At 38.2% G+C, this 25376-nt stretch overlaps 1 protein-coding gene across 3 annotated transcripts in view; it reads left to right on the top strand.

Moving 5' to 3' along the window:
• The first annotated feature begins 379 nt into the window (after nt 1-379).
• CFAP299 (cilia and flagella associated protein 299) overlaps nt 380-25376 on the top strand; it is a 613297-nt gene continuing 588300 nt past the window's right edge. Inside the window, exons 1-2 of one of the 3 annotated variants that reach the window (XM_029235810.1) lie at nt 380-557; nt 18492-18622. In XM_029235810.1, the coding sequence (XP_029091643.1) occupies nt 447-557; nt 18492-18622 (242 nt within the window). In that variant the 5' untranslated portion in view covers nt 380-446. The remainder of the gene's footprint in view (nt 558-18491; nt 18623-25376) is intronic. The other 2 variants (XM_029235809.1, XM_029235808.1) reach the window with 2 other exon arrangements.

Genomic DNA, 25376 nt, shown 5'->3' with positions numbered 1-25376 from the left:
TCACAAGACCATTTCCAGAAACTTGTTTTGAGATACTCTCCCTGCAAAAGTGGATCTTCAGTTACTTGAGAACTAACCCTGAAATTTTTGTCCTTCACAGCACTGTTTTAGAACAAGATTAGGAGCGTTGATCTATAGTATTTTGTCTACATATTCTTTTAAATTTTGGATTGCAATTTGCATCTCTCCCGTGGCTGCATGTTTCGCCGAAGTCCGGTCAGTTGACGGTGTCAGACCTGAACTTGGAGTGGGTAATTTGAGACGGCGTTCCTAGGAGTTAGAAGGAAGCCTGAAAAGCTAGCAAGACACGGGGGTGGGATTAACGTCCACAGCTCCGCACCGGTTCCCAACTGATTGGAAGGGACGAAGTGGGTGGAACCTTCTGACCCTGCCCCCCCACCCCCTCCGCCTCCGTTGCTGGGGACGCTCCGACCAAGGCAACCGCAATGGATCAGGAAGAGGGGTCGACCACCGTGGACAATATAGTCACTCAGTTCAACACCTATGAAGATTTCCTGGACTCGCAGATTACTACACTGGACTTGTACTACCTGGAGGTAAGGGCGGCAGCCCCGCAGGGTGGCCACAGCTTCACGTTCCTCGGTGCCTCCCGAGCCCCCGCGTCGTGGGGTGTTCGCCCCCTGGCGGTGGACCGCGGGAACGGCTGACCCCGCAGTTTCCCGACTGCTGTACGGCGGGGCCTGGGTCCGTACAGAATTCGGGGCCCTGGCGTCCGTGACCCGGCACAGAACCGCGCACGCGCGCACGCGCGCGCACGTACACTCGCTGCGGGGCCTGGAGTGTCTGTACGGCGGCCTCCGTCGCCCCGCTCCTGGCCCGTGCCCTTTCCAAAGTCCTGCTCCTTTGAGGACCTGGGCTGGATTCCGAGGCCCACTGAGACCCTTCCGGGGGCTGCAATTCAGGTCTGACACTGTTTCTCTCTCCTTTGCCAGTTTATACTAAAGAACAGAAGTCAGTATCCTTCCAGGTGTACCTAGTATATAGTAGGCATTTGGTTCCATGAACTTCCACCCCAAGCTAGTTGACTCAGAAAGCCCTTTAATTATGGGTACACGTTACAGCTCCCTGGCATTGCAGGCATGAGCTGATTCATTTTTATCGAGTTGATTGTTCACAACTATTGTTGATAGTTAAAAAAAAAAAAAAATCCTGCAACACAGCAAAATCGGACGTAATTGGGATTGGCTACTGTCTTCCTCTCAGCAGCCATCCTCCGACCTGCTTCTTAAAGGTGTGGGGATGGGCAGGAAGCTGATAGGGGGCGGGGGGGGGGGCGGCGCGGAGGGATGGAGTTCTTGTGCTCTTCGGGGAGAACCAAGTTGAGCGGGGAAAATAATAGACTACGGGTCCTGGGAAGCAGGAGGTGGACGGTGGTCCCTAGAGCCCTGGCGTATTCCCAGACCAGGCCGACTAAATGGGCACTGACTCGGATTCTCCTGCCCTGGAGCCATGCCACAGAGCCACCAATTGACCCTCTCTATTTAGGCCAGAAAGAACAAGGGCCTCTGTTTTGGGTCACACCACACCTGAGTCTGAGAAGGATTTGTATCCTGCAGCCAATCCCCAAACTCCTTATGCGCAACAACGTGATTCAGCCGTTTAGGGGACTGAAATTTTTGGACTCCAGTGATCGTGTTCAAAGTGAGATTTTACTTCACTGTGGATTCCAAGGTCTGAAAAGTGCTTATCCTCCAAAACACATTCATGTTCTAGATAGGAACATAATTTTAAGGAGCTAGAATCATCTAATTTTAGTCCTATCTCTGCTAAGAACAAGTTGTGTGACCTTGGACAGATAATTTGATCTTTCTGGAATTAACTGTTAAAAAAAGCCAGGTGGTATTTCCAACATATCTTCTGATTTCAAAAACAAGCTTTTGAATATTTTATACAGATAACATGTTTAAAATCATGAAGGTTCCGTTTTATGCCTTCAATGGAAGTCACTGTAATGAAGGGGAAATAGTAGTGGTGCCAAACAATGTTTGCATCTAAGGTTTTGAATATCTAAATAAACAAGAATGAAATATAGACAATAAATATCCCAATAGGCTATAATCATCTTTGTAGCACTTGTGGAAAATTACCAAGCTTAAGCTTGATATCCTTAAGAAGGGTTTCAACTTTTTTAAAGGCAGAGTTTTTTTTTTTTCACGTGAATTAGAAACTAAGAGCATTAACGTTGATTAGGAGTGACAAATTACTACTTTGTTTCATCAATCAGAATTTTAAAGTTCTGCAAAATGGGAAATGGTGACCATGTTTAGGCAAAAGGTAAAGAAATTTACTTTTAAATTTGGCGTTGGTTAAGACAGTTGCTGTCAACCAGCCTCTTTCATTGGCCACCTTAGCGCTGGCATGATGGGCACAGGGAGGAAGATGGAGGCTACACATGGGCCCAGTAGGGTGGGCTTCCACTTGCCAAGGCTGATGTAGCTACCGGCTACCTCAGAATGTCCAACTTGGATGACAGGCATTCGACTGTCAGCAAGCAAGTTGAATGCCTCCGATATAGCACCATTTTTCAAGGGAACCAACTAGCCACTTGGTGGCAACTAAAAGCATTGGGCCCCTTCAACTTTGGAAGGGTCAGCAATTCAGTGTGATAGGAACAGCCACATTTGGTAGTAATGGGTTTGCTCTTCTGGCTGTAGTCATAACACTGCTCTGCTACCTAATGGGATATTTTTTTCTCTTGGCTTTATTGAGATCTCATTGACATATAGCACTGCCTAAGTTTAAGGTATAGAGCATAATGACTTAACTTACATATTTTGCAAAATGATTACCACAATAAGTTTAGTTAACATCTGTCATCTCATGTAGATGAAAGAGAAAAAAAGAAAAAATGGTTTTTTCCTTGTGATGAGAACTTTTAGGATTTACTCTCTTGGTAACGTTCAGCTCTACCACCCAACAATGGTAGCCATAGTCATCAGGTTGTGCATTACATCTCCAGCCCTAATTTATACCTGGAAGTTTGTACCTTTTGACCACGGGCATCCAATCCCTTCATCTGGTAACCACATATCTGATCTCTTTGAGTTTGTTTTTTTGTGTGTTTGTTTGTTTGTTTTTAGATTCCACATATAAGTGAGATACAGTATTTGTCTTTCTTAGTCTGGCTTATTTCACTTAGCATAATGTCCTCAAGGTCCATCCGTGTCATTGATGATGGCAGAATTTCCTTCTTTTTCATGGCTGAATAGTATTCAGTATGGCTGAATGGTACACCACTTTTCTTTATCCATTGATCTGTTGATGGACTCTTATGTTGTTGTTTCCATGTCTTGGCAGTTGTAAATAATGCTATAATGAACATGCGGGTGCAGATATCTCTTCAACATAGTGTTTCTGTTTCCTAGGATGTATTCCCAGAAGTGGAATTGCTGGCTTGTGTGGTAGTTCTATTTGTAATTTTTTGAGGAACTTCATATTGTTTTCCATAGTGGCTGCAAGCATTTCCTTTTCTCCATATCCTCGCTAGCATTTATTATCGCTTGTCTTTTTGATGATAGCCATTCTAACAGGCTGTGGTAGTATCTCATTGTGATTTTGATTTTCACCCTACTGATTAGTGATGTTGAGCACCTTGTCATGTACCTGTTGGCCATTTGAATATCTTCTTGGGACAATATGTCTATTCAGGTTCTTTGTCCATTTTTAAATTAGATTGTTTATTTTTCTGCTATTGAGTTATATGAGTTTTTCTTTTTTTTATATTTTGGATTTTAACTCCTTATCAGATATATGATTTCCATTCCATAGGTGGCCTTTTCATTTTGTTGATCATTTTGCTGTGCAGAAACTTTTTAGTTTGATGTAGTCCCACTTATTTACTTTTGATTTTGTTGCTTATGCTTTTGGCGTCAAATCCAAAAAATCATTGCCTAGACCCTTCAATGAGCTTTTTTCCTGTTTTCTTCTATGAGTTTTATGGTTTCAGGTTTTACATTTAAGTCTTTAATCCATTTCAAGTTAATTTTTGTGAGTCATGTAAAATTTGGGTCTAGTTTCATTATTTTACATGTGACTATCAAATTTTCCTAGCACCGTTTATGGAAAAGACTGTCTTTTCTCTATTGAATATTCTTGGTTCAAGTGTTAGTTGACCATATGCATGGGTTTATTTCTGGGCTCTCAATTATGTTCCATTGGTCTATGTGTCTGTTTTACGCCATCACCATACTATTTTGATTACTATAATTTCCTAATATATCTTGAAATCAGGAATTGTGATGCCTCCCAGTTTGTTGTTCTTTTCCAAGATTACTTTGACTGTTTGGGGTCTTTTGTAGTTCCATATAAATTTTAGGATTTTTTTTCTACTTCTGTAAAAAATTGTCATTAAAATCTTGATGGGAATTGCATAGCATCTATAGATGGGGTCTTATGGAATGACTATTTCATCCAGAGGCACAGGGTCCCATTTACCACTGTGTCAGACTAGGGACCTAGGCTACAACAGAGGAGCTGTGGGAGTAAGGACCTGAGCATGTGGTTCACTTTTAATAATATATTCAGAAACATTCAGAGCTGCCAGCAGATAGATCATTGGAATGGGTTGCTAAAAGCATAAATGAAGTGCCAATTTGGAGATGATAGTTTCAGAGAATGGGTGCCATCCACCATGATACAGCATATACTTAGCATCCAAGATCTTTGCACTGAGCTTTGTTCCCTTTTTCTGGGAACTAAGAGGTTAAAGCACCTAACCTAAAGAATTTGGACTTTCTTTCCTCACTGGGGGCTCTGCGGGTTAATTGTCCTGGTACTAAATTGGGGAACATGCCATCAGGTGACTTGGTGAGAGTCAGTTGAATTAGAAGTTATAACTCTTGCCTGGAATCTTCAGGCTCCTTGTCTAGGAATCAGGAGGCAAGAAGAGAGTCACCATCTCGGCAAGCATAATTGAGCTTTACTGTCAGGAAAAGTTAGGACTTATAAAATCAGTCATGAAGGAATGTGTTTGGAATTCTGGTGACTCATTTGGATACCTCTTGGTAATCTCTCTCTCAGTTGTGGTGGTAAATGTACAAGGGCAGCAACCCAGACTTGAAAAGGGCTTCAGAGCCCTCAGGAATGAGGGTCTGGCTCACACCACTTGATATGCTACCAAGACCAGTAGAGGTGTTAGTTGAGGGTGAGGAGAATCTAGACTAGGTGGCAGAGGTAGGAGATGGTATTTGTATGGTTCTCAGTCAAGCTGCAGCAACAAGGGCTGAAGTTTACCCCAGTATCTTTCTTCTTCTTGCATACATCTGAGTAGTCTTCAAAAATATATATTTTTTTAATAAATTTTATTTATTTATTTATTTATTTATGGCTGCGTTGGGTCTTCGTTGCTACACACGGGCTTCCTCTAGTTGCAGAGGGCGGGGGCTTCTCATTGCCGTGGCTTCTCCTGTTGCAGAGCACGGGCTCCAGGGCACATGGGCTTCAGTATTATACTACATAAATATTTTCATTATATGTAAATATACATATTATTCTTCATTTATATTTTCCACACAAAAGGTAATATTTATATCTTTCTGTAACAAAAAAAATCGACATTAAATCTTGGAGGCCATTTAATGTCACTCTATATAGGTCTTCCTGTTCTTTATAAGTTGCTACATTGAATCCACTGTTTACTTAGGTTGGTCCTTTGAAAGTTCATTTTCCTTATTGCAATATCTCAAACAACAGTGAAATGAGTGTCTTTTGTACATCCTCTTTGTGTGCAGTTGTAAATGAATCAAAAAGTAGAATTGATGGGTCATAATAAACATGGTCAAAGTGCCCTCCAGAGTAGTCATTTACTCTCCCACCAGCATGTATGAGACACCTTTTCTCTCAGACAGTCACCAGCACTTGATATTGTCGACCCCTTTATTTTTTGTCAAATCATATGTGAAAAAAAACTCGTTTTAATTTTAATTTCTCTGATTATTAGTGAGGTTGACCATCTTTTAAATTTTTCCTGGCTATTTGCATTTCTTTTGCGAATTGCCTATTGCTCTTCCTTGATTCCACCGCCCCCCACCCCCAGCTTGTTTTTCAAACTTTCTTTCCTCTCTTCAGGCTCTTAGTGGATGACTTCATCTTCCAAATCAACAAAAAGAGTCAATCAGGCTGGAACCCTCTTCAGTTTTCTACCATGAAACTTATAAAACCACCTTAATTTCTGCCCATCCTCTCTTCTTTCCCACCTGTGTTAATGGTGTCTACCATGCATGGTGCCTATCTGAATATACTGAATCTGGCATTTGAACACCCATTATCATTATAATGTTTTGGGAATTTTCCCAACTCTGAGTCCCACCTCCCTAAGGTAGAGGCAGAAATTCATCTTCTCAGTTTTCCTTGCTGCTAGTGTATCCTTGTGTGACTTAGGCACTGCTAATCATATACACCTACATGAGACTGCTGTATAGGAAAAGAATGACACGAGGAAGAAAGCACCATGTAGAATCCATTTTGTATTGAATGAGGTGGTTGAAGGCTCTTGACTTTCAGTTGATGCAGTGGCAGAAATTCAGGCGTGTAATGTCCTAGGTCAACATGGTGAGTTGCAGTATATGTTTTCAGTGGTGGCTGAAATAGTCTGTATGGCTTAGAGTATTGTTTCTGGCTGTGTAGGCTTCAAATTTCACTTTCCCAGGGATCTTTTGAGCTGTTGTATTTTAATAATTCCTTTTTATGCTTGGACTGGTTACAGTAAACCCTGCTGTTTACAACTAATAGGCTTGATCGATGATGGTCACTTGCATTCTCTACCCTTTCCCTTCATGTATTTAGGGAACTACCTCTATTGATTAGCTCCTCTCACCTTTAATTCCAACAGTCCTTTCTGTACTCAATGAGGTATCTCCCATTCTCCCCTCCATATCTGTCTTTTCTTCCTTTTTTACAGTTATCCTTTTTGAATGAATTGTAAAATCCTTAATCTTCATTTCCTCCATCTTCCATTTTTCAACCCGCTGCTAGCTGGCTCCCATCTTCACATTCAATAGAAATTGTTCTTGCCATGGTGACAAGTGAGGGATGTGTCACTAAATCCAATGGACACTTTCTGGTTTAATCATTCAGTCTTCCATTGGAAGGATGGATTGGATTGTTTTACAACTAGAGGCAAGAGAGTTTTTCTGAAGCTTTTTAGGTATATTAAAAAAAGAAGAAGTTGTGGCTGAAGTAGACACTGTGGATTGTAGAGCCCTGGATATAATCAAGCTTGCTTCCTTCCTTCCTTGCTTGCTTCCTTCCTTCCCTCCCTCTCACCATCCCCCCTTCCTCCCTCCTTCCTTTCCTTCCTACCCATCATCTGTCTATCCATTTTCCTTGTAAATATGAAATAGAATAAATCTATAATAGTACTAGGAGACATGAAAGGATGCTACTCTACAGGATCAGAAATTGTGCTTATTTCTGATAAGTTAGAGATTGACAAGATAGAGAAAACCATAGCCCAAAATTAATAAATAAGAACAGTGTTGGGAAGGTAAAGCAGATTTAGAGAAAAATCAGAGGTAGCAATAATACAAAGAGCAAGAGAGAACCTATAATTGATTAAAGAAGTTAATTCTGCATTAGCTAAGCCAGAGGTGTATCCTATCCCCAGCATATACCTACAATGTTTAACCCAAGGGTAAATGAGAGAACTGCTCTCTAAAAAAAGTGTCTAGCAAGGAGTCCTGGAGCAGGTAAAGGGGCTTGAGAGATAATCAAAACTAAGTGTGAAGTAGCTAGATAGTGCTAGAAGTCCAGAATAGATGTTGGAGAGGAGAAGATAATCTGGAGAGAGTTACACTTATTACCAAGTCCTTCTTATTTTGGTAATTAGGTTGGAGAGGGTGGGATTTACCCCAGACCGCCTTCCTTCTTCATGTCTGCATCCTCAAGTGGAGTCTGTACATTGCTATACTCTGCTCTTTTACACATAACTTCCTCAGTTCATCTATTCAGAGGAGAAACCAGTTAGGGAATCAGATCTGTACGACTATAGAGGGAATCCATGCTAATGACTTTGCTAATTACCCAGTTCTCTATTCATAACTATGTATTCCGAGATGTTTGAGGGAACACAGGAGCATGAAAGAGAGGGCCTAAGATGAATAGAGGAGAACAAGTAATGTCAGACAAAACAAAACACTCAAAACCCTGAGGCAACTTTAAATAAATTCCAATTTTCTACCTTACAGGCATTTTAATATGTATAATATGAAGTCTGTAAGCAAAATAATAGACTGGTATGAAAAGGGAGCAATCAGAGAGCAAGAAAGAATTCTTAGAAATTAAAAACTTGATGACATTTTTAAAAGAGGTAATTAATGGAAGGAGAATGTCACTTTTAAAGGACAATTTAATGATCTGGAAGTTAAAGTTGATGTAATTACCCAGAATGCAGTAAGAAAAAAATGAGGAAAATAAGAATTATATGAAGGAAAGTATGAACAAATAATTCCAGGAGGCTCAATATTTATCTAATAGACATTCCAGAAAGAAATTATACAGAAAATGAGGGGGATAAAATGATCAATGAAATAACAACAACAACAAAAATTCTCTGTGTTGGAGATAAGTGCAAGATTTTAAGTGCCCATCTTACAATCACTTGCTTAGTAGGATGAATGAAAAAGATCCACACCTTGGCAGATAGTGGTAGAGTTACAGAACTGTGAGAATAAAATGATAGTTCAAAAATAATTCAAATTACATGACATCAAAATTAAAAACTTTTGTGTATTGAAAGACACCGTCAATAGAGTCAAAAGGCAACCCATAGAATGGGAGGAAATATTTGCAAATTATATATCTGATAGGGGTTAATATCCAGAATATGGATAAAACTACAGTTGAGCAACACAAAAGCAAATAATCCAATTAAAAATTGGGCAAAGAACTTGAAAAGATGTTTCTCCAAAGAACGTACGCAAATGACCAATAAGCACATAAAAAGGTGTCAACGTCATTAATCATTAGGGAAATGCAAGCCAAAACCACAATGGCATATCATTTCACACCCATTAGGATAGCTATTATCAAAAAAAAGTAGAAAATGGCAAGTGTTGGTGAGGATGTGGAGAGACTGGAACATTGTACACTGCTGGTGGGGATGTAAAAAGGTGCAGCCATTGCGGAAATAGTATGGCAGCTCCTCAAAAAATTAGAAAGAAAATTACCATATGATCTAGAGATTCCATTTCTGGATACTATGTAGCCAAAAGAATTGAAAGCAGGAACTTGAACGGATATTTGTATACTCATGTTGATAGTAGCATTATTCACAATTGCCAAAGGTAGAAGCAACTCAAGTGTCTACTGATGGATGAATGCATAAACAGAATGTGGTATATATCTACAATGGAATATTATTAAGCCTTTAAAATGAAGGAAATTCTGAAACATGCTACAACATGGAAGTCTTGAGGACATTATTCTAAGCAAAATAAGTAGCCACAAAAAGACAAACACTGTGTAATTCCACTTATATGAGGTGCCTAGGGTAGTCAAATTCACAGAGACAGAAAGTAGAATGGTCATTGCCAGGGTCTTGGGGGAAGGGAAGATGGGGAGCTATTGTTTAACTGGCACATAGTTTCAGTTTTGTAAGATAAATAGAGTTGTGGTGACAGATGGTAGTGATGATAATGTCACAATAACATGAATGTATTTAATACCACTGTACCGTACACTTAAAATGGTTAGTTTCATGTCATGTATATTTTACCACAATTTTAAAAATAATTCAGAGTGTCAACAAATAACCTGTAAATGGGAATCAGCTTGATCCTAGACTTTGCATTCCTAATAGTGATTCCTAGAAGAAAATGGAGTAATATCTTTAAACTTCTTAGGAAACTTTACTTTGAGCCTAGAATTCTGTCCCTGGCTATATTCTGTCCCTGTTTGGCCCCTGAGATTCTGTCTTACCTTGAGTTCTATCCTACCCCAACGTGCTCTGTGCTGTGTGCCCCAAGAGGTTGATTTCTGTTGACTACTTCAACTGGACTCCCTTTACATTTGGCCAGTTGGGTTCAGCCAATAAGAGGCACCAGTAAGAAATTAGAAGCCAGGAGGCTGGGCATTGTTTTTCAGACTCCTTCTATACTATGCTGCAGGTTAGCAGTTGATATTTTCTTCCACCAAGCCAAAACTCAGGGTCTGATAACACTGTCCTACAGCCATCTCCCTGTGTCCTATTAGTTGCTCCCTCCCCTTACCTCATTTGCATAGGTTAATTGCTACTAATACAGTAGCTTACTGCTGTTGCTAGCTGCAGGGTATTTCATTGTCCCACTTGGATTTCTCTTAACCTGGTGAATACCTTTGTAAATTAACTCAGCCATTCAGCTTCCTTCAGTTACTCCATTTAAATACATCATCTATTTCCTGCCTGGACTCTGACTAAATAAACTAATATTCAAATGGGAATGCAAAATGAAGACATTTTTTGGGAAAAATCAAGGACTCATAAAACCACCTACAGATCTCTTCTGAATTCATAACTTGAGCAAATGCTTCATATATTTTACACAGATTTTCAAATTATTACTATAAACTTGTATGTAGTTTTCTTTTATCTGTTGTTATGGCTCTTTTCTGATTTCTAAAATTGTTTGTGTATTCCTTCTTTTCCACCATAAATCTTGCCAAATGTTATCTATTTTATTGGTCTTTTAAAAGAATAAGCTCTTGAGGGACTTCCCTGGTGGTCCAGTGGCTAAGACTTTGCACTCCCAGTGCGGGGGGCCCGGGTTTGATCCCTGGTCAAGGAACTAGATCGACATGCCACAACTAAAGATCCCGCATGCCACACCTAAATATCCCGCATGCCGCAACTAAAGACCCCATGTACTGCACTGAAGATCCTGTGTGCTGCAACTAAGGCCCAGTGCAGCCAAATAAATAAATAAGTAAATATTAAAAAAAAAAAAAGAGGAAGCTCTTGAAATCAACTATACTTCAATTAAAAAAAACAGAATAAGCTCTTGGCTTTCATTAGACAATTAAAGCTGACTGGATTTGTATATTTTAATTTCTATTTTATTCAGTTTCATAATGAAATGAACAGTTCATTCAGTTGTTTTTATTCTTTCCTTCTATATCATTTTGGTGTATTTTGTTATTCTTTCTCTAGTTGAATGGTTAGCTGTTTATTTTCAAGCTTTCTTTTCTCTATTAAATGCACTGATGCAGTTTTTCTGTGTATTTTATTAAGGTTTCATATACAATTTCCTTGCCAAAATTTTTAAACTCTGTATGACAAAATATAAATCAAAAGATAACTAGCTGAGAATAAATATTTGTAAAATGTATGCTCAACAAGGACTTGCTGTATAGAATATAGCTTTATAAATCAATAGTAAATAAAATCCAATAGAAAAATGAGCAAATTTAACAAACAGGTAATTCTTATATGGATACTAAAAAATAATAATTATTTGAAAAGTTGTGTATATATAGCATAATATCTTTATGGAAAAAAGCTTTTAAAAATCATGAAACTATGTCAAATATTTTCCCCTTTCATAATATGGGTTGTCCTGTGTAACTAACCTGCCACCAAATGGCTGGCTAATCCCCAAACCGTGAGCTTCTCATTTTCTTTTCCCAAGGCCTTCAATACACTTGGAAGCAACCAATACCATTATGTTTCTTATTGCCACTAAATTGTCCTCTGGCAGCAAACGCTTGGTTACCTAAAGCTCTGTTTTCATTGCATGTCTTTAAAGGTGATAAATAACTTGGCCTCTGCATTTCACTGACTACAGTATAATCTTTTCTACTGTAAACAGGGCTTGTAATACTTTTAATAAGATCAGAGAACCAATTCTAGGTAACCCAGAACCAACTCAGAGAACCCACCCTTAAATTTCTATTCCTCTGGAACCATTGTCAATAGCTAATTGTGACTCATTCAGGGTTCAGTCAGAGAAGCAGAACACACACACATACATATATATGTAGATGTAGATATATGTGTGTCACATGTATTTACTTTTTTATAGAGATTTGCCGCTACACAATTATGAGAATTGTTTAAATGGTCAATGAAAGGCTGTTTCTTTGGTGTCTGGTGCTGGAACCTGAAGTCATTAGGACAGACAGCCAAGAAGGAAACGTACATGAGAATTATGGGAAACAAGGGCAAACAGACCTGCAAGGATGAGCTAGAATTCATAAGGACAAACTGGAACTTGGATCAGGCCCTCACCCCTTTCACACCTCCAACTTTGATGGTAGAAGAGATCTGCAGAAGAAGCTGGCACCTTTAGTCACAGAGCTTAACATACTCATGCACTTGGCCCAGGAGATGGAGGAGGTACAGGAGAAGCTTCTATAAGAGCTAGAACAATATGGCTTCTCCTTTTCTGTCTTCCAAATCTATTGCAAATGTCTCTTGTGGCCCAATCTAACCTGTAACTATCTAAGGAAGAAAAATTATGGAAACAAAGCTCCAGCTTAGCTAAGTTGACAGAATACAAATTCACTACATCTGCCACATGTTAATTTTTTCACAAGGAGAATGTATTTATGTCTGACTTATATAATTAAAAATTAATGAAAAGAAAAGCATGTAATTTTCTTAAACCATTTTATAGGACTTGTGTAACCCTGACATCAATCTAGAGAAGGATAGCACAAAATGGAAAGCTAAAGACTAATTTTACTTATGAACTGGAGGAAAAGAAGTGAAAAATGAATCTAGGACTATATTAAGAAATAATAGATCAGAGACTACTAAATACTACTCCTAAGTAGTGTGATTTATCATAGGAATGCAACAATGAGTCCAGACAGGAAAGATTGAACTTCTCATCAGAAATAATACAAGTCATGGGACAATGGGATGACATCTCTAAAGTGCTGAAAGGTAAAAAGTCAGCCTGGAACACTAATCCAAGCAAAAATGTCTTTCAAAAATTAAGGTGAAATCACTGAAGAAATCAAAGAGAAAATTTAAAAAAATTCCTGGAGGAAAATGAAAAAGAAAACCCAACAATCCAAAATCTAGGGGATGAAGCAAAATCAGGTCTAAGAGGGAAGTGTATAATGAAAGAAGGTTTTCAAGAGACAAGAAAAATCTCAAATAAACAACTTAACCTTACACCTAAAGGAACTAGAAAAAGAAGAACAAACATAACCCAAAGTGAGTAAATAGAAAGAACTCATAAAGATCAGAGCAGAAATAAATGATGTGGAGACTAGAAAAACAATAGAAAAGATCATTGAAGCTAGGAGCTGTTTCTTTGAAGAGATAAACATAGTTGATAAACCTTTAGCCAGCCTCATCAAAGAAAAAAGAGAGGGCCCAAACAAATAAAATCAGAAATGAAAAAGCAGAAGTTACAACTGACAGCACAAAAATACAAAGGATCATAAGAGGCTACTATGAACACCTATATGCCAATAAAATGGACAACCTAGAAGAAGTGGACAAATTCCTAGAAATGTACAATGTCCTAAAACTGAACCAGGAAGAAATAGAAAATATGAACAGACCAATTACCAGTAATGAAATTGAATCAGTAATAAACAAACTCCCAACAAACAAAAGCCCAGGACCAGATGACTTCTCAGGTGAATTCTATTAAATATTTAGAGAAGAGTTAACACCTATACCTTTCAAACACTTCAAAAAATTAAGGCAGAAGTAATGCTTCCAAACCCATTCTACAAAGCCAGCATCACCCAGATACCAAAACCAGACAAAATCAGACCAAAAAAGAAAATTACAGTCCAATAGCCTCAAAAATCCTCAACAAAATATTAGCAAACTGAATTCAACACTATATGGAAAGGATCATACAGCATGATCAAGTGAGATTTATCCCAGAGATGCAAGGATGGCTCAATATCCACAAATCAATCAAAGTGATACACCATATTAACAAACTGATGAAGGAAAATCATATGATCATTTCGATAGATGCAGTAAAAGCTTTCGACAAAATTCAATATCCATTTATGATAAAAACTCTCAACAAAGTGGGTATAAAGGAAACATACCTCAATATAATAAAGGCCATATATGACAAGCCCACAGCTAACATCATACTCAACAGTGGAAGGCTGAAAGTGTTTCCTCTAAGATCAGGAGTAAGACAAGGATGCCCACACATGGCACTTTTGTTCAACATAGTATTGTAAATCCTAACCACAGCAGTCAGAGAAGAAGAAGAAATAAAAGGAATCCAAACTGGAAAGGAAAAAGTAAAAGTGTCCCTGTTTGCAGATGACATGATACTATACATAATAAATTCTAAAGATGTCATCAAAAAACTACTAGGACTCATCAAGGTATTTGGTAAAGTTGCAGTATACAAAATTAATATACAGAAACCTGTTGCTTTTCTATATGCTAACAATGAACTATCAGAAAGGGAAACTAAGAAAACAATCCTGTTTGCAATTGCATCAAAAAGAATAAAATAGTTAGGAATAAATCTAACTAAGGAGGTAGAAGACCTGTACTTGGAAAAACTTAAGACACTGATGAAGAAAAGTGAAGGTGACACAAACAGATGGAAAGATACACAGTACTCATGGATTGGAGGAATTAATATTGTTAAAATGACCATACTACCCAAGGCAATCTACAGATTCAATGCAATCCCTATAAAAATACCAATGGGATTTTTTCGTAGAACTAGAACAAATTCTAAGATTTGTATGGAAACACAGAAGACTTCAAATATCCAAAACAATCTTGATAAAGAAACAAAGCTGGATTTCAAACTATAATACAAAGCTATGGTAATCAAAAAAACATGATACTGGCACAAAAACAGACACATAGATCAATGGAACAGAATAGAAAGCCCAGAAATGAACCCACACTTTAATGGGAAATTAATCTTTGACAAAGCAGACAAGAATATACAAGGGGAAAAAGACAACCTCTTTAATAAATGCTGTTGGGAAAACTGGATAGCTGTATGCAAAAGGGTCAAACTGGACTACCTTCTCACACCATGCACCAAAAGACTTCAATGTAAGACCTGTAACCATGAAACTTCTAGAAGAAAGCATAGGCAGTGTGCTCTTTGACATTGGTCTGGATAATATATTTTTGGATATTTCTCCCCAGGCAAGTAAAACAAAAGGAAAAATAAACAAATGGGATTACATCAAGCTAAAAACCTTTTGCACAACAAAGGAAACTATCAACAAAACAAAAAGGCCACGTACTGAATGGGAGAATATATTTACAAATGATACATCTGAGAAGGGGTTAATATCCAAAATATACAAAGAACTCATACAGCTCAACATCAAAAAACCCCCAAGCAACCTGATTAAAGAAATGACAGAGAATCTGAATAGACATTTTTCCACAGAAGATATACAGATGGCCAAGAGGTATATGAAAAGATGCTCAATATCACTAGTCATCAGGAAAATGCAAATCAAACCCACAAAGAGATATCACCTCACAACTTTCAGAATGACTATTAACAAATAACAAATAACAAGTATTGGCGAGGGTGTGGAGAAAAGGGAACCTTCATGTACTGTTGGTGGGAATGTAAATTGCTGCAGCCACTGTGGAAAAGAGTATGGAGATTCCTCAAAAATTAAAACCAGAACTACCATACAATCCAGCAGTTCTACTCTTGGGTATTTATCCAAAGAAAATGAAAAACACTAATTTGAAAAGACATGCACCCCTGTTTTCATCATAGCATTATTTACAGTAGGCAAGATATAGAAGGAACCTAAGCACCCATCCACAGATGAATGGATAAAGAAGATGTGGTTGCAATAGCATATTACTCAGCCATAAAAAAGAATGAAATTGTACCATTTCTGAAAACATGGATGGACCTAAAGGGCATTATGCTTAGTAAAATAAGTCAGACAGAGAAAGACAGATACTGTATGATCTCACTTATATGTAGAATCAAAAAAATCAAAACAAATGAACAAATATAACAAAGCAGAAATAGAGTCAGAGATACAGAGAACAAACCAGTGGTTGCCAAAGGGGAGGGAATTGGAGAGAGGAGAGAAATAGGTGAGGGAGATTAAGAGGTACAATCTTCCACTTGCACAGAAGTAAATGAGTCACAGGTATGAAATGTACAGTGTGGGGAATATAGTCAATAACTATGTAATATCTTTGTATGGTGACATATTTGTTAACTAGATATCACGGTGATCATCTTGCAATGTATAGAAATATCGAATCACTATGTTGTGTGATAGGACCTAACTTAGTGTTGTAGGTCAATTATACTTCAAAAACAAACAAACAAACATACTCATAGAAAAACATCAGATTTGTGGTTACCAGAGGTTGGGGTGTGGAGGGAGGGGGAATTGAATGAAGGCAGTGAAAAGATATTGAACTGCCAATTATAAGAGAAATAAGTACTAGGGATCTAATATACAGCATGATAAACATAATTAACACTGCTTTATGTTATATATGAAAGTAAATCCTAAGAGTTCTCATCCCAAGGGAAAAAAATATATTTTTCTATTTCTTTAATTTTGTATCTATATGAGATGATAGACGTTCACTAAACTTACTAAGGTAATCATTTCGTGATGTCTATAAGTCAATTATATCTCAATAAAACTGGAAGAAAAAAATTAAGGTGAAATCAATATTTTTTTCAGTAAAACAAAAGCCACGATACTTTTGTTGTTAGCAGACCTTTACTATAAAAATTGTTAAAGCTTTTTAGGTAGAAGGAAAATCATATATTAGTAGGAAACTTAGGTCTACACAAAGGAATGCAAATCACCAGAACTGCTAAATACGTGAATAAATAAAAATATTTTATTTCTTAGTTTCTTTAAAGATAATTCTTTAAAGATTATTGACCATTTACAGTAGAGAGATGGCTTGTAATTCCACCAGTTAAAACATGGTAATGGTTAAGTGGGGCAACAGCTTCAACTTTGTACTTGATCTTGTCATTTGTTGCAATATACATGAGTGTCAGTGAGTGCAGAACTATCCAAATGATTCTGTGTGGCTCAGGTAAGGCACACAGGAATGCATAATTCATTCCATATACAAAGTTAGTACAGGAAATTTTTAATGGCCTTTATTATGTAAAATACTCTGTTGACCACAAGCAACTTATATTCCACTAGAAGAACCCCACAGTCTCAGCAGAGCTCACTGCGAGTTCTTCCCGTAAGCTCACTTTAAGTAATGTATTTAAGAAAATCATTCCATTTTTGTAAATCAAACCCGAAATCTGCATCGCTTTTTCATTTAAATATTAACTCCACTAGGTGGAGGCATTTGCTCAGTTTTGTTGTTCGCACTAAAGCAACCTGGGATAGCAAGTATAGTGAGCAGGGGAACAAGTCAGAAAGAAGGCAAAGCGCCCTTGTGCAAAGCCTGGTGCTTTGCCTTAACTTGGCAAATGTATCCATGTTGCTACACAGAGTTCAGCAATTTGCTTTTAGTGTTTAGCAAAGCAAAGTAGCAAAGTTTTCTAGGTTGATGGTGTCTAATTTTTTTTTGTTAGAATAATTGGAACTTTAAAATAGCCACCATGGGTTGTATAGATTATTAACCACGAATCTTAAGTTATCTTATTTAATTCTGTTAGACAGTTCTTGCATTCAGCAGTGATGTAGTAAGTAAGGGTCTGTAACAATAAAATATATGCTGTTTTCTCTATATTTCAGACATTTCATATTTAATGTAAGGATAATGTAATATGTTAATATACATATTTTTATGTAATACATAAGCCTTTATATTAGTAACTTCAAGTAAAATGTCACCTATTCAAGTTTTGGGGAAATGCTGTTCTTTTTTGAATATGCTATGTAAGTGACAAAAATGTGTGTGACAGTTCTTAAAGTAACTAAAATATAAAAGGTCTAAAGGACTGTGGGGAAATTTTTTTTTTTTCAGTTTGAAGCTTCTTGTCATCTTCTTGGGTTTCTACTTCTCTGCTTTTATTGGTACCAACATTATATGGAAACAATATCTTTCTACTCAAATAGGAATTTCATCTGCCCTTTATTTTGTATTTGAAGTTATAATGCTCTGTGTCATCAGTTAATTGACTTCAAGGAAGTAAGTCTCTGAAATGTTGAACTTGCTGAAAGCAACCCAATTTTCTTTTTGTGCAGTTGGTTTTTAAAAAGTCTTTCTTGTATAAATACTATTGTCTATAGTTTTATTGTTTTAAAGATACTTTATTACCTACAGCTGTTCTCATAAATTGATTAAAAACATTACAGACTTTTGTCCTGCAGTCCCTTAGAGAAAATTTAGTGCTTGATGTTATTATTATTATTTTTTCATCTTACATCTTTGGGAAAGGGATGACAAATCAGATGTTTATAAAACTATTGTTAGAAAGAATTCTAACTTTTCAATCTAATAGATCTTGTCTCATATTTAAATATTCCATTCGATTTTTCATTTAAAACAATTATTCAGTATACATTGGATAAAATAAGATGTCTCATTAATCCACAAATGTAACAATTGATTTTGTTTTTAGGATGAAGGCCTGGCCCGCCAGTTGGTGGAGCTAGGCTACCGCGGGACTGGAGAGGTGGTGAAAAGGGAAGATTTTGAAGCAAGGAAGGCAGCTATAGAGATTGCAAGGTTGGCTGAAAGAACTCAGAAAAAGTAAGTGTCCATGTTCCAACTGGATTTTATATTATATTGCAGAGTCTCTGGAAAAATCCAATTTTGTTGGCATTGTTGTAATTTAGAAACATTGGTTGGAGCAGGTAGAACTTGGAATATTCCAAGCATTTGTTCTGCAGATCAGGAACTGGAGGAACTGTGATATTGCGATAAAGCCACATGAAACTATGAGCTACAAATTTAAAAATATAAATACCAAAATATGGCCATCATACCAATAAAGTCCTGTTTACACATAGCTCAGTATTATTGGCTTTACACATTTATATACTAAAAGTATGAGTGACCTTTGCCTTAGAGTTCTTTGTACTTTTGAGGCCTGTAAATCTTTGGCTTCATTTATGTTCTCACATTTTTGTAGACATTGATTCATTGAACTCTATTTAAACGATCACTGGCTTTTGTTACTATGACTCATATGTGGTTATATAAAATATGAATCTAATAAAGTATGTTAGGAAAGAGATGTACACCTACAGTGAACCGTATCAAACTAAGACAATCTGAAAAAGACTTGACAAAGTAATTATCTATTTACTTTTTAAAAATGAATGCTAAAGTTTTAAATGTTGGTGAGAAAAATTACTTAGAAATTGGTATATTATTCTTAGATAACATTTTAAAAAATACCCAGTAATTATGAGTAGAAGTCTCCCATGTATTTATTATAAAAATAACATTTGGTAGTAGAATGCGAATTGGTTCTGGGAATGTGCAATTTTAATGGATTGTTCTAGTGGTTCTTGTATTTCAGAACCCTAGAATATTGTCATTTAATACAGTAACATTCAGTAATATACTAGTTTTCTATTGCTGTCATAACACCTTACCACAAATGTAGTCGCTGAACACGACACAAACGTATTTGTTCATAGTTCTGTAGGTCAGAAATCAGAGCACAGTGGCTTAGCTGGATTCTCTGCTACATATATCACAAAGTTAAAATCCTGGTTCTGGCTGGACTGAGTTCTTGACGCTCTGTGGATGAGTCTGCTTCCACCCTCATTCAGGCCAAATTCATTTCCTTGTGATTATAGGACTGAGGTCTCATTTCCCTGTCACCCGTCAATCTGGGGACTCCTCTTTGCTCCTGTAGGCTGCCCACATTCCTTCTCATGCTTTCCATGTGGCTGCCCGCCAGCAAGAATGGGTCAAGATCCTGCCAACCTTTAAATCTCTCTGACTTCTCCTTATGCAAGTCTTCCCTGACTCCAGCCACAGAAAAATCTCTCCTTCTGAGGGCTCATGTGATCACACTGGGTCCATCTAGATAATCTAGGATAATCTCCCTATTTTAAGGTCTATAACCTTCATTACATCTGCAAAGTCCCTTCTGTCATGTACTGTAACATACTAATAGGATTAGGCATGGGGATCTTTGAAGGGGCCATTCTTCTTACCAAAGGTAAATTTATATAAAACTTCACTAGTTTACACAACACAAGTTATACTTGGCTTCTATTTGTAGAAAATTGAAATGATGCAAAATATATGTGTACATGTGATGTGTCATATAAAACATCAGGGGAGTCTTCTCTTTTGTTTTTAATCAATAAATGTTTATCAGTCAGGAGCAGAAGTATAGAGATTTTTGTGAGATTTTATAAGGAATTAATGTATATTCATATTTTATTAGAGATACATCCTATTTTATATCAAGAGGAGTTAGTCATGTTTACAGTATAAATTCTATCCATGTACATGTTCATTCTGTGTTTGGCTCAAAATGAGTATTTATTCTATCGATAGTCTCTTTAACTGGCCAGAGCTGGAAGTCATCAGACTACTTAAGTGCCAGTCTTGGGAGACTAATCCCCACACAGAGCTGCTAGAATCGGAAAGCCTTTTCATCTGCGCATCTTCTCATCTGCCTTTGTAGTGGGATGGGCCCCATATGTTTCCTCTTTCCTTCCCTGCCAGGTCCATTGTAGTGTTATTGGCAGCAAGGCCAGCAGAGTGTGGACACCAAATATGTCCTGTGCCTATATTTGCTTGAGGATCACTTTGAAAATATGCATGAACATGTGACTGCCCGCCAACTGGTACCAACTTGGAAACACGTGATTCTACTATCAGATTATCTTAAATTCTCTAATGTGTGGGTGAGCAGCCCAAGTAGATCACAATCCTCTTCACTAGCAATCATAGAGCACTCATTTCAAGAAGTGCTGGCACCTAAGAGTATGTCACTTACTTAGAATGGCTTCATAGATAAAAAGGGTCTGGTTAAAGATATTGGGAGGGGGTATTTTGATAAGTATTTTGCCAGAAGAAGGCATAAAGTTAAAAAAAATATTTTGACCCTTTATTTAGTCATTCACTTCACAAATACTCATAGACAACCATACTCCATTAGGCACTATGCTAGGTGCTGGGGATACAATATAACATAAGACTTAGTCCCTGACCTCAAGAAATTTGAGGGTTAGATAAATGAAAGACAGTTACATTGCTGGTGGGAGTATACAATGGAAAATAGTTTGGCAATTCTTCAAATAGTTAAACATAGAGTTACCATATGACCCAATAATTCCACTCTTAGATGTATATCCAAGGGAATTGAAAACAGAGGTCCACTTAAAAACCAGTGTTCCTAGCAACGTTATTCATAGTAGCCATAAAGAAGCAACAACCCAAATGTCCACCAACTGATGAATGGATTAAAAAATGTGGTACATAGATAAAATGGAATATTATTTAGTCATAAAAAGGAATGAAGTACTCTTACCTGCTACAACATGGGTAAACCTTGAAAACATTAGGCTTAGCAAAAGAAGGCAGACAAAAATATTGTAAATTGTATAGTCCCATTTATATAAAATGTTCGGAATAGGTAAATCCATAGGGACAGAAAGTAGATTTGTGGTGGCCAAGGGCTGGAAGGAAGAGTGAAAGAAGAATGATTGCTGATGGGTGTGGAGTTTCTTTCTGAGGTGATAGAATGTTCTGGAATTAGATATTGGTGATGACTGCACAACTTTGTGACTATACTAAGAGCCATTGAATTGTATACCTTAAAAGTTTGAATTTTATGGTATGTGAATTATATCTCAATTAAAAAAGGCAGTTACAACGGAAGATAACATATGCTATCATAGGTGTTGTGGCAACACCCTAAAGTAATACTAAGTCAAGATTTGAAGGATGTGGAGAACGGGGAAGGCTCTTCTTAAGGCATGACTGCTAAATTTACCTTTAAAGGATAAGTAGGAGCCAAGCAGGCAAACAAGGGTATGAAGATGGACACATTTACTTTGCCTCAATTCTATGATAAATTTTTCTTCTTCACAAATCATTCTCTCTACCTCTTTGTTTTAACTTGTGCCTATTCCCTTGCTAAGACTTTTTTCCCCCCTAAAGTTGTGCCAGCTAGAGGCCGCTCATTTCCACATGTACTGGATTGGTGGTGGTGGCAGTGGTGGTGGTAGGTGGGCTCTGCATTCTCCTAGCTTCTTCAAGCTTTGCTTCAAAGCCATCTCTGCTTCACTATCATGTAAACAGCATCTCTCATCTCTCTTACCCTGAGATTCATGCCAGCTGGGTTTAGTAGCCACAAGGCAGAGACTATAAAGTTTGGAAAGAAGGGATGGGATAAGTTTAGCTGGTGGTTACTGAGGTAGCTCCTATCATAAGTCCTGGAGAATTTCTATTTGTAGTGAGAAGTTCAGTTGATTTCTATGGGTGATGGAGAGATAGACTTTGACTGCACAGAAGTTGAATATTGGGTTCTTGGGATCTAGTTAGTAGTTATAACTGAGTCATCTCTCAGGTGGAACACTTTCCTGGATGAGCTTGTAAGACCATTGGCCTCTTCACTTTGGGTCAGCTTATCTTTGTAGGAGATGAATTAGCACTTATTAAAACTGCTTCTGAGATAATGACCTTATTTTACTGAAACAGAGAATCTGAAACATAGATGGAATAAATGGCAGCCCTGGTGGAACTGATAATTATACTGCTTGGTTGTTGCTATCTTCTCAAGAGACTTTGTGATGAGCCTTTGGGAATTCTTGTAAAGTGAGCTTGACAGGAGTCTCAGATGCTGAAATATAGGGATCCCTGTGATCCTTTTTGCTGAAATGAAGAGGGTATCTGTGGTGATTAAGGAGAAGGCTCTTGTGTCCTTTTATCCTCTGGTACATCTGGGACTAAATTTTAAAAGTTGGACAAGTCCCCAGCCTTTTTTATTCTAGCCAATCTAGTCAGTTTATCAACTGTCAACTATTTCTGGTGTGATTGGAGTATCCTTCTTCAATTTGTTTTTAAAAATAGGAGTTGGAAGTATCTATTAATTGATAACATGCTCTTTTAATTTTATGAAGATGAAGTTGGATAAAAGGCCAAAATTTGTTTCATGTAAAATGGCTTTACTCCATTCACTTTATGGTCAAAAGTGAATACCATATGCTAGTGAATTAAATGAATTTCTGTAAGTTTAAAATGTTCTGCTAGATAAAATCTGGCTTCTGTGAAATGGTTTCAACTTTTTGCTTTGTTTCAAATATTTTATGTTTTAAAAGTTATTCTGATACATTTTATAGCTCTTAAGCAAAAAATATGGAGTTGTGGCTTGTCACACTAGCTGCTCAGGAAACAGACAGTGAGGGTTAAGAGTGCAGAAGGTTTGATGGGGACGTAACACCTGTGAAAGGAAAAGTGAGGAAACAGGACTAAGCAGGGTCAGAATCTTGATGCCAAAGTTACAGAGACTCTCCCAGCACAGTGGAAAGCTCCAGGGTAAAGGTTATCCATTAAAGAAGTCCCACATTGGGTGAAATGTTCAGGCCCTGGTACCTCTTCTGTGCCCAGTCATTGCCTGAGGGCTGCCCCCAAAAGTGTGATCTCAGCTTGAAACTGAGGCAGACCCTGGAAATGTTCACAGCTGGAGGCTGTCAGCTCAGCAACTCCTCATAGCCAGGCAGAGAGGCCTTTCTCCAAGGGGTATCTGAGTGATGTGTCCATATGCCTGCCACAGTTCGCCCCTTGTGACATACAGATCCATTTTGTGCATGCAGGGAGCAGTTCTTCCAGGGCACCAAGGGCCTTTCTCCTGGGCAGGATACTCAGAAGAGGAAAGTTAGTCCCCAACACTGCTGTTGGTCTGGAGGCCAGAGGTGTTTCTCATCATCTCCTTCTTCCATTATCCATCCTAAATCCTCTGCCTTCAGCTGTCACCTCTCTGAGTCTCAATCATAAGATGGTGGAGGCCCTGGTAATCCTACTGTCCTTAGGCTGGGGTTGTTGCATTTCTCATTCTCATTTAAAACTCTATAAGGGAGTACCAAGAGGTAGCTAGGTGGGCCGCTTGAGTTTGTCACTTGTTACTCTCTACCCCCATTCTGTAACAGCAGTCCTCTCTCTCTTGCTGATCAGCAGCAATTATTCTTCACAAGATAGTGTCTCTCTGTCTTGCCTGCTGTTCCCTGGGCACAAGACGCTCAAAGTGCTCACGTGGCAGCCATAGTTTGTAGTTCAGTGAGACACTTGCTGTTTTCCCTGGTGAGAGTGTTCTAAAAGATGGCGCCCTATCCTTGAACAATATTGCCTCTAAGCTGGTGATTCAGCTGTGCCTTAAGTGGACCATTCCAACACTTTCAGGCTGACAGCTTCTGATGGGGCACTGTGTGATATGGCCAGAAGATCCCATGGTCATGAGCTCTCTCCCACACCTTTTTTGTTGTATAGCGGGTTCCCTGGTTGGGGTGCTATGCTGTGTTGGATTCCATGCCTGTGGATCAGGCATTTTGTAAGCACCCGGACAGTGGGGCCAACTAAGACCAAGGAGGCAGAAAAGGCACACTCATATCTGGAATAGGTAGGTATTCCTGTGGGAATGAACTGTTGTCCCTTCTTGGTTTATAAAAGGGACCCAGTGTAGTCAAATTGAGTCCATTGTTCTCCTTGAGGAATAATGACTTACCAGGGGCTCAACATTGGTCTCTGTTGCTGGAAAATTGGACGTGGAGAAGTAGAAGTAGCTAGATTGGCCTTGGTAAGTGGGAGTCTATGCCGTTGGGTCCTTGGATAACCTTCATCTGCTCTACTTTATTCATGTGTCCATCATGCCAGTATTGAGAAGACTGCTGACAAGGCTGGCTGACATCGACTGGCTGAGCCCTTTTGTCTGTTTGGGTTGTTTAGTGCATCATTTTTGGTGGGTGTTATAAAAAAATCTTCACACTTGTACTCATTCCCCTATGTCCATCCACATGACTCAGACATTCCTAGTCTCCACCTTTTTTCTTCACAGTTTCCTGCCCAGCCAGCCAGTCCGTTCACCATTGCTTATGAGTCTTTTCTAATCTTTGGGACATTTCTTTTTCCTTATCCTTCTACACAAAGTGGATGATCAGATGTGTCACCTGAAGTTCTGCCCATTTGGGAAAGTTTTTCTTCCCTACTGTAATTTAAGGCCATCCTTGAATTTTATGGGTTGAAATGTGTTCTCCAGCAAAGGTATGTTGAAATCCTAATCGCCAGTACCCTAGCATGTGACCTGATTTGGGAATAAGATCATTGCGGATATTCGGATCAATGATCCCTGGGTGGATCCATGGACACAGTGGACCTATTATAAACCAACCCTTGGCCAGGATTCCACGTGTTATCTTACCCTCCTATGCCTTCACTCTAATAGTGGGACCATGGTGTTGCTTTGGATCTCCAGATACTAATCTCAGCTATGACCCTGCACCCAATACTCTGTCAACTATCTGGCTGTTCTCCTTTCCTT

This window comes from Monodon monoceros, unplaced genomic scaffold (assembly GCF_005190385.1).
Source record: "Monodon monoceros isolate NGI ecotype Baffin Bay Population unplaced genomic scaffold, NGI_Narwhal_1 Super_Scaffold_20, whole genome shotgun sequence".
Lineage (NCBI taxonomy): Eukaryota > Metazoa > Chordata > Mammalia > Artiodactyla > Monodontidae > Monodon > Monodon monoceros.
The sequence above is the reverse complement of the archived record's forward strand: the minus strand, read 5'-3'. Positions and strand labels throughout refer to the sequence as shown.